This window comes from Canis lupus, chromosome 7 (assembly GCF_048164855.1).
Source record: "Canis lupus baileyi chromosome 7, mCanLup2.hap1, whole genome shotgun sequence".
NCBI lineage: Eukaryota > Metazoa > Chordata > Mammalia > Carnivora > Canidae > Canis > Canis lupus.
In genome coordinates, this window is record NC_132844.1 from 69,433,950 (window position 1) to 69,443,745 (window position 9,796).

Below are 9,796 nucleotides of genomic sequence, written 5' to 3' on the forward strand. Positions count from 1 at the left end.
ACCAACATGCAGCTAGCTGGAGCTCAGGAGAATCTTGTTCCAGACCCAGGGCTGGCCCCCATAGGGGTAGAGACCCTGCTTCCAGCTCTTGGGTGCTGTTTCCTCCTGGAACTTTCCATTTGACTCTGCCTCCATCTGGGGAGAAGTTTCCAGCCCCTTTCTTTCCAGACCCAGTGTCCTTATCTGGTGCTCTTGGGGACAGCCAGGGTCATCTGAGCCTGCGTCCATCTCTTTTGTCATCCCGATCAGCCCAGGGAGCAGAAGGGCTCAATTGGGGCACAATTCTGTGGATAATCTAGTCTTTCTTCTGAAACATGGAGTCCTTCCCACTTCAGGAGCCCTGCTGGCCTTGGAAGACCTGACCTGTAACAAAGAGGGGGCCCAACATGTAGAACACTTCTCACCCAGCCAGTGGCAGGGCCCAGGCCGCCTCTCCCGGGTGCTCGCTCACCTCCCCTGGCTCTGGCACAGAAGGGGCTCTGAACTCCAGTAAAGCCCCGCAGCCTATCCACATCAGGAGAGGCTCGGCGGCTCGCTCCAGGTCACAGCTGCAGGCAGGGTGTGCACCTGAACCCAATGACGGAGCTTCTTGTCACTGTCCAGCCCTAGGATGGTGTCCCGAAAGGCCGTGGCTGCTCTGCTGGTGGTGCACGTGGCTGCCATGCTGGCCTCCCAGACAGAAGCCTTCGTTCCCATCTTCACCCACAGTGAGCTCCAGAAGATTCGGGTAGGAAATCCCCCAGGCTGCCTGGTTCCCCCGTGTAGCCCAGGTGACTCAGAACCTTATTCAGCACTGAGGTGGCCTCAGTCTAAGGGACAAGTGTCCCTTCGATAAGCCCACATTTAATCAGCTATGCCAGCCATGTTGAGGACAGCATGGAAGACCTGGACCCAAGCTCACCCCAAACTCCAGCTGCCGCTCCTCTACCTTCACTCCTCCCTAACACCACTCAAAAGTGACAGCGGCTCCCACAAGCGACACCTTTTCCCACCCCTGCCTGGCCTTCGGGAGAGATTTTCAATTAACAAACCAATAAACATTTGCTGAGCATCTCTGCAGTACAAAGGGCCACCCTGGGTGAGAGGCCAGGCATACAAGGAGATCTGAGGAACCTCTGTCTTCAAGGAGGAGGCTTAGGAGCCAAGGTACAAACATATGAAAAATTCACTAAGATAGAAAACAAGGGAGATGGCACGAGACAGGACATGATTAATTGCCCAGCAAGCGCCACTGATGGTGAGTGCTGAGCTCCATGGAGGGCGAGGTCTTCACGGGCTGGCATGGGTCAGAAGCCTACAGGGGAAGGGTGAGCCGAGCTGGGGGTCTTCAGAGAGAAGGAGGGGATGCTGTGGGAGCAAATGCCCAGAGTGGGAAAGAAGATGCTGCTCGTGGAAGGCTCACCCGAGCTGTTGCCACTTAAGAACCCAGAAGAAAACAGGGCAGGCTTAACAGAACCCAGGCGGTGGGGCCTCCGGAAAAGTGGGCCGCCAGACCTGGCTCCTCGTGCCCTTTACTTTAGATGTCAAGGGGTTCTGAGTATCTTGTGCAGTCATTCGTTTCTCTCTAACCCAAGGAGATGATGAAATGGGACTTCCACATCCCTCCAGTCTGAGATCAAGGCTCTAATAGGGACAGAGAGACATGAATCGGTTCTCTGGTTGGTCACGTGGCCTCTGGACCCACATGCTCTGTCTGGGGCAGGCTGCCACAGGCCCAGTGGCCCGGGTCCTTTGCAGAGCCAAGGCTGGCCCCAGCCCCCCTTCTTCAGGGGTACCCATGGAAATCCAGAAGAGATGCGGCAGGCTCCCTAAACACACTTTCTCCACCACTGGCTTCCTCCCCAGAAGAGACAGCTGATTGCTCTAGAATCACCATGTCTCAGGCAAGGCCTGGAGCTGAATCCCAAGGGTGCCATTAAAGAAACCAAAGGACTGAGGTGCCTCTGATTTCAGTGCCCTGGGACCCGGCAAGCAGGACGCCACATAAGATTTGGGGCTGGGCAGAAACAGTCAAACTTGATAGAACATAAACTAGCAAAATGGCAACCAAAGGACACTTTGCATTAATCCGCCCTCTGGTTTTGCGCCTCATAATTGCCAAGCACCAGGATTTTTATGAAGAAGCTGCAAACTCCTTCCACCATAATTCATCTCCCTGTCTCGCCTCTTATAAATCACCTCCCAGAGACTCCGGTTTCTGGGCCACCCCATGGTGCCCTCGCAGGCTAGGCTGTCTTGCCACTGCTTTTATAGGCTCTCTGCTAAGAAAAACATATTTCCACACTTAATATGTATGAAGGGCAACCATTATTTTCAATATTTTAACTTAATTAACAGTAACAATCTGGGTGCAGTGTTTGAGCGACAAAGGAATGGAATCTTCTGCGAGTTGATCTGTTGGTGGATGGTTCTGTGAGCCTTTGGGTTTGGGGGACCCCTTGTGTAGAGGCACCTGGGGAGGAGGGATTCTTTTGGCCTGTGGGAAGCCAGGCTGCTTGGCACCCTGGGCACAGACAGGCAGTGGAGAGACCTTGGTTTTGTGCGACTTTGTGCTCTGCCCTTAGGAAAAGGAGCGCAACAAAGGGCAAAAGAAGTCCTTGATCTTACAGAAGAAGTCTGAGGAAGTGGGGCCTCTGGACTCTGTGGAGCCCACAGAGGAAGAAGAAAACCAAGTTATCAAGGTGAGCAGGCAGGGGGGCGATGCAGAGAAACCTCGCTGGGGAATGGCTCCCCCGGCCAGCCACAGATTATGCTAGGATACGGCAGCGAACTAGACATTCTGGCAACAAGCTCCATCCTAGAAGAAAGGGAGACAGACACCAACAATGAGACAAGGAACCATTTCAGGCACCACATAGGAGGTAGGATAGAGCATGATGGGATGGGCCTCGGGGCCATTCCTTTGGCTGGGGGAGGGGTCGGGGAAGGCCTTTCAGAAGAGGTGACACTTATTTGATTTGAAACCAGAATGATGAGAAGGAGCCTCTCATACAAAGAGCTAAAGAGCTAGAGCAAGAACATTCCAGAAGGAAGGAAAGGTGAGTGCAAAGGCCCTGCTCAGGAAGCACACTGAAGGTGCAAGGTCCTCGAGGCGAGGGTGCACCGGGAGAGAACAAGAGGTTGGCAGGGCCTGGTGTCCAGGCTAGATGTCTGGAAGGTCACCTGGGGTTCAAAGCAGGGAAGTCACCGGATCTGACTTTGAAAGATCCTGGACAGCACAAGTGGAGGCAGGAGATCAGTCAGGATGCAGCTGTCGTCCTCAGGGGACAGATGACGAGGGTGCCAGTTCCTCCCCCTAGCAAGGAACCTAGGAGACAACTACAGGGTCAGCCCCCAGCCCCCGGGTCAGTGCTGAGTGCTGATAGCACAGATTGCAGCGGTCAGAGTGAGCCTTGAGTTTGTCCAGGGCACCTCTTTAATTTCACAAACTCACTTATTCAGGCGACAAATAGTTCCCAAGCTCTAAGTGCAAAGCATGGTTCTGGGCCCTGGGAATAAAGTGGTGAACAAAACAGGTAAATCCTCCAAGCTCGTGGAGCTCACACTCGAGTGGGGGACTGGAAATGAGATACCAGAAGGACCGGCAACAGACTACACACAGGATAAATAAGCAACCTTCATGGTGTGGCCAGTAGTGCCATGGAAGAGAGTAAAGCAGAGAATGGAGATGGATGAGTTGTGATTTAAATAGGGTGGTCAGAGCAGGCTTCATGAGTGCATGGCATTAGCACAGAGGCCTGGAGACAGTGAGGCACTGAACCATAAAAATGTCTGGGGGAAGAGCATTCCAGGCAGCAGGAACAGCCAGTGCAAAGGCCCTGAGGCAGGGGTAGACCTGGTGCATCCCAGGAACAGTGAGGAAGGAACAGTGAGGAGGTTGGAGTGGCTGGAGCAGAGGGAGTCAGAAAAAGTGGGAGGTGAGACCAGACAGTGGACTCTGTAGGCTATTGTTTGGACTTTGCGTTCATTCTGCTGACGTGGGAGCCATTGAGGGCTTTGGAGCAGAGAAGGGACATGATCAGATTTATATTTTAAAAGAGTTTCCCCAGGGGCATCTGATCTGGGTGGCTCAGTCGATTAAGCATCTGACTCTTGATCTCAGCTCAGGTCTTGATTTCAGGGTGGTGAGTTCAAGCCCCACATTGGGCTCCATGCTGGTCATGGAGCCTACTTTACGGAGAAAAAAAAAGGTCTCGCTAGCTTCTGTGTTGAGAACAGCCTGAAGGGGCAAAGGCAGGATTAGGGGGACCCCTAAGGAGCTGCTGCAGCATCCAACAGCCCAGGGTGGTCATGGTGGAGGCAGAGCAGAGTGGTCAGGTTCCGGAAATATTTTAGAGTTAGAGGCCCTCAGGGTTTGCTATGAATTTAGGCTATAGAGAAAAAGAAAAGAAACATGGACTTCATGGGCCAGAAGACCTAGAAGGATGGATTTGCCACTCATGGAGACGGTTAACCCTATGATTGGCCACAGGAGGCCGGGAGGAAGGTCGAGTGGAACAGGATCTGTGAACTGTAAGATGCCTCCAGGTGGAGGCATGGGACGGGCAGGTGGATATAGGAGAGCTCAGGGCTGGACACATCCACGTGGGAGGCATCAGCAATTTGCTGGAATTTCAAGCCAGGACTGGGTGAGATCCTAGAAGAGGTGAGTGTGGATGGAGAAGGAAGGCGCTGCTGGACCTGAGCGGGGGACACTCCCAGGGGCCTGGGAGGTGGGGAGACTGATAAGTAGAGTGAGTGAGGGCCTCGCCAAGGTCACACAGTAGTCAGGGTGAAACTGAGCTGCTGCACTCCAGGTCTTCCGCCTCCCGCCAGCCACCGGCCACGGATCCTTCCACCCTGGCCGGTTGTCACAGCCTGTGACCACAAACAGGGAGGCCAATCACGGCCCAGAGAGGGACCTCGGGGCTGTCACCACACCGGGCGACGGGGTTAGGGCAGTGTGCCTTCCTCTCCCACATGCTCCTTGGGCTCTCAGGAGGAACTGGGAGTGACTGGTTCAGGTGGCAAAGGGGAGCTCAGTCGGAGCTGCCCAATGCCGGCACCCCTGGCAGTGTAAGGCACGAGTTACATCCTGTGGGACATCTTGGGGAGGCTGTTCCCAGCTGCCTAGACCAGGACACATGGGTCAGGAGGTCCTTTCTGGATCATTCTGTCCAGCCTCCTGACTTTAAGGACACTGATGTCGGAGAGAAAGGCGTAGCACGGCAAGGGGATGGCGTGGGTCGGGCTGGAGCCGGACCCACAGTGACCTTCCCTCCGTGTGGCCCTTCGGGAGGCCCCAGCCTGTTTTCCACCGCCAGGGAGCCCCTGGGAAATCCTGCGTACAGCTCTCCAGACAGGCAGGGAGTCCCCGGTCTTCTGCCCGTCTGCCGGCTGGCGTGGGAACCAAGATCACTGAGCCAGGAAGCTCTGGGGTGACGGCAAGATTGGTCAGCACACACCCCCTCCCCCCCCAGCTGGGCCACACCCACCTCTCTTGGTGGGGAGCCTCTCCTGACGGCTCCTCGGCTCCTCTGGGGTCTCTATTGTGTCCCCATAGGGCTAGAGAAAGTCTCGCCTGCTGGCTAGAATCAGGCCCCCTGGGATTGACACCTTTTCCCTCTGCCACTTAGCACCTGTGTGGCTTTGAGCAAGTTACTCTACGTCTTTTTCCTCAGCTTCCTCATCTGCAAAACGGAGACCCTAATCGTCCCTACCTCATAGGGTTACTAAGAGGCTTCTTCTACATAAAGCTTCCGGAAGGACTCCCAGCTCTAAGGCTCCAGGCGTTGGCTGTCATTATTCAGGCAGAGGGGGAGGGAGAGTTTCCTCCCACCTGAAAAGCCAAGGCATTTCCTGCCCACTGCTCCCCTCCATCCCAGCTTCCCCAGTAGGGAACTTTGTGGATCCTCCTCCCAGCCAAGTCTTGTGCGACTTCCAGGATCCAGCCCCCGACCTCGAGTGCAGGGGAGGAGGTGCCACAATTCCCTGGCCGGCCTGGAAGTCCAAGGAGGATCAGGAACAGCGGGGCCACTGCTGAGCAGTCCCTCCCGCCACCTGTAAGGCACCCAGGGGTTAATGGCGCTCTCCGCGTCTCTTCCTCCTTGTTAACTCTACCTTATTTCACAGTTGACTGCTCCTGTGGAAATTGGAATGAAGATGAACTCCAGGCAGCTGGAAAAGTACTGGGCCGCCCTGGAAGAGCTGCTGAGTGAGGTGCTGCTGACCCCCCAGAACGGTACGGGAAGGCAGGGCCCTGCACCTGGGACCTGGCCTCAACCATCCTGTGTCAATATTCTGGGAGTGCACCTGAGCACGGTGTGCGGATGACGATTTGTTTTTGTGCCTTGCACTTGAGAATATGAAGCTGTCTTCTGGGGAAAGGGCACCCGTCTCTGAGGAGAGCCTAATCATTGAGCAATTCCCCAGCCAGGGGCATTTCAAGGTCCTGCCCTGAAGGCTCAGCCCCCTTTCCCAAATGCCCTCTGGCGGAGCAGACCACAACACACCCAACCCTCCCTCTGCTCCAGAAATGTTCGCTCCTTCCCAAAACACTACCAAGGCTGGGCCGTTCCTCTAAAAGAAACTCTGGAACTGGCCAACCACAAAGGTCTGCATTTTCTAAAAGAAACTCTGGAACTGGCCAACCACAAAGGTCTGCATTTTCTTGATCTGTTTTACAGATGCAAGTCCTGAGCTCCACTTGGCCCTCGCCCAGGTCAAGGTCTGCCCAAGTAACTTGGGTCAAGCTAGGACTTGTCTCACAAACAGCCACTGATTACTTCTCCTAGTCTCCAGGAGGGGAGGAGAGAGGCGGGGAGAAAGTGTTCAAGGTGGAAGAACGAGGTTAAATGACTTGCCCCAGGCTACAGAGAAACCTAGTTGCAGAGCTTCCAGATGCCTGACCAATCCCCCCACTCCCCCCACCCCTCCCACCTCGGCCCCTTCTCCCTTTGGTCAGCAGGCAGGTTTAGAAGTCAGTTTCATAAGTGGAACTGCTGTCACTGAGCTGCAAACCTCCTCTTCTTTTCCCCAGCAGACAAGTGACAACCTGCTTCTCCAGCAGAGCATGGTTGGGAAGAACTGATCCAGAAAAGGTGGATGACACCAGGAGCCTGCTTCCCACCCGAGGCAGGCCCCAAAATCTGCATGCCCGACAGCCAGGCTCCGAAGGAAAATATTCTCTCCCAAGCAAGCCCCCCTCCAGCAAATAAAGCAGGAAATATACAGAAATGACTCTTTTTATTTAATATTTTAATTTTTAAAGGTCAGCTTTAAGTCACTCCATAAAGGGGGGCGGAAATAAAGCTCAGAGGGAGTTGGCCATAAATGGCGGTACATACAGTAGCAAAACATCTGCCTTCGATCAATTCTATGTTCAAATATTAAGTCAGACCCACAGAACTGGAAGATTCGTGCCAATGAGGAAAGAGCAGTTTCTGCCCACACACCAGTCAGTGGCAGAGCAAGGACTGGAATCCAGGTCTCCTGAATCCTGGTCTACTTTCTGTTTATTGGCAAGCTCGAGGTCTAATGGGCTAGACCTTGTCAGTCTTCTGCACTCAACCCCTTGCCAAGTAACTTCCAGCTAGCCCTTTAACCTCAATGAGCCTTTGTAAAAGCAAGGTGGTAATGCGTGCCCTGAGATTGGGGGGGGGGGACAGGCACGAGCACATCACTATCATTATTATCATCATCTTGTGACTAGACGCTCCAGCACCCACAGCAAAATTCCACAGCCAACCCACTTATTTCTGCCTTCTAAACAAAACTGGATGAGAAATTTCATTCTAATTTAATTTTACATTAATGAATGTTCATTTATTTATAAACTGGGGCCTTAGAGGAACCACAGCTCCCTCTATCCATAGGTTACCAGCAACTAGACATGCTGCCCCTTTCACATTTCCACCCACCCCAGCCATTTTGAGAGCTTAGCCACAGATCATAGTTATCAGGACAAGATAACTCTGACCCTTAGAAAGGATGCTCCTTTGGGGGCTCTGAATGCTCCTGAGGGACACCCAAACCTTACATGGGACCCAGACCCTTCGTGCTGCACAGTCACACGATTTCCTGTGTACGTACTGATCAGCTCAAGGGCAGGGGCAGGTTCCTGGGAAATGCTGCCAAGGCACCCTGTAATAAACGGAGAGAGGGCTGCACAGGGCAGGGGAGGAGCAAGGAGGAAGAAATGCAGGAGAATCTACAAAGTACATGGTTGGGAAGAACTGATCCAGGACTCCTTGCCCTTCAGAGTTCCACCATGCATGCTATTCACACCATTATCTGGAACCCACTCCAAAACGCAGGCCAACAAAATGCTCCCGGTCTCTGTCTAGGTGGAAAACACAGCTTTTGTGTCTTTACCTCACTCTGCTGGGGTCTGTCCCTACACTGAGACTACCTTCCCCCACCACCAGAGGAGGGGTGCTCCTCTCTCCCTCCACCCCTGCCTCTCTGCTTGCAAGCTTGCTCGGATTCCCCGCCCCCCATACCCCTCACCCCGCTGGGAGGTTTTCCTTAAGATCCTGGGGTTGGATAGCAGCATTGAAATAGGTGCCAAGGAGGAAATGAGGCCCCTAGGTGGTTGTACCCCAGGCAGTCTGCATTTCTGAAAATGGGAATTGGTTCCGCAGCCACAGTACCCAGGTGGCAGGAGGGTGCTGTTCGTCCTGCAGAACAGCCCTGTTCAAAGCTCAGTGCTTGCAGCCAGGTTGTCCGTGACCCTCACCCAGTGGCCTCTGATGTGCTGCTCAGTAATGAGCTGCAACAGGGACCCAGCTGCCACCTGCATCTGTATGCACAGTGCCCCAGCTGCCCGGTTAGATGTGTCGGCTCCTTTCTTCTCTCCTTTTCCTCCTCCTGCCGTTGTTCAATTTCTCACAATCGGCTCAAATAATTCTTTTTCTCTGACGAGTTCCTCCAGTTTCCAGGACAGCAGACTCGATTGCTTACAGGACGGGCACAGCCCTGGAAGAAATTAAAACTGGGGGAGGCTGGGAGGATACTGTGAGCTGAGCCAAGACCAAAATGACCATGTTTTCAAAAAAACAGAAGTAAAGAGAGATCCACTCTTGGCTAAAGCTATCCAAGGCCAGGACCAGGACCCAGCCAGGAGGGGAGAGGGGGCAAGTGCCCAGAGGAACCAGTCAGGTGAAGACACCCACCTTCCTCACATCTTACTGAGGTCTATCCAGCAAAATCTGCAAGAATCTCTCCAGAAAACTGGGCCGTTACAGCGAGTTACAGATTACCCCCTCTTCATCTGGGATGTACTTTACACTTAACAGGACTATGGGTAATTAGAGGGCAACCTGAACCCAGCTTCACAAGATGGAGATGATGAGGTATTTTCTCAGTAACTGCATCGGTATGATTTTATAATTACCAAGCTATGAGGATTTGCCATGAAATTGAATAGTTAAAAGCAAAGAGTAATTGCCTGATATCTGTACTCTGTAATTTAGTATAATCTAATCATGGACAAAGCCCAAAAGAAAATGTTCTGAAAGCGTTACATTTTTCTTCATACACAATTCGTTATTGACATCAGGGAATGTATTCTAGGCTTCTGAAAGAACTCTTACCCACAGATATCAAAGTGTGGCCAAAAGAATGAGAGTTTTGTTATATTTTCAGCCGATTATGAAAAGCAGCCAACATAACTGCCCATTATACCTGTTCTGGCATTTCCCTGTGACTCTATTTGCCCCTTCGTCTACCTGGAGAGATGAAAGGTGGCTCTCCTCTTCACCAGAGCCCTGAGATGGGGCAGCCAGAAGTTGGGCAGTGCTGGGAACATTCCCAGTCA

General features: G+C 53.1%; 1 protein-coding gene across 2 annotated transcripts; it reads left to right on the top strand.

The window, feature by feature from the left end:
• Positions 1-434: 434 nt before the first annotated feature.
• MLN (motilin) lies at positions 435-7,215 on the top strand. Of its 2 annotated transcripts, XM_072833414.1 has the most exons (4): positions 435-727; positions 2,565-2,681; positions 6,112-6,220; positions 7,022-7,215. In XM_072833414.1, the coding sequence occupies exons 1-4, from the start codon at positions 611-613 to the stop codon at positions 7,027-7,029; spliced, it is 351 nt and encodes a 116-aa protein (XP_072689515.1). In that variant the 5' UTR covers positions 435-610; the 3' UTR covers positions 7,030-7,215. The 2 variants fall into 2 exon arrangements, 1 of the variants encoding a protein (XP_072689515.1); XR_012034437.1 differs by lacking the exons at positions 435-727; positions 2,565-2,681 and adding an exon at positions 4,398-6,041 and having other exon boundaries at positions 7,022-7,205.
• The last annotated feature ends 2,581 nt before the right edge of the window (positions 7,216-9,796 follow it).

Bases quoted from the DNA above. Each gene is read 5' to 3' on its own strand.
- MLN (XM_072833414.1), top strand. From the start codon at position 611: ATGGTGTCCCGAAAGGCCGTGGCTGCTCTGCTGGTGGTGCACGTGGCT. The intron at 728-2,564 runs GTAGGAAATCCC...CTCTGCCCTTAG, and splicing joins GTGAGCTCCAGAAGATTCGG to GAAAAGGAGCGCAACAAAGG. The intron at 2,682-6,111 runs GTGAGCAGGCAG...CTTATTTCACAG, and splicing joins AAGAAAACCAAGTTATCAAG to TTGACTGCTCCTGTGGAAAT.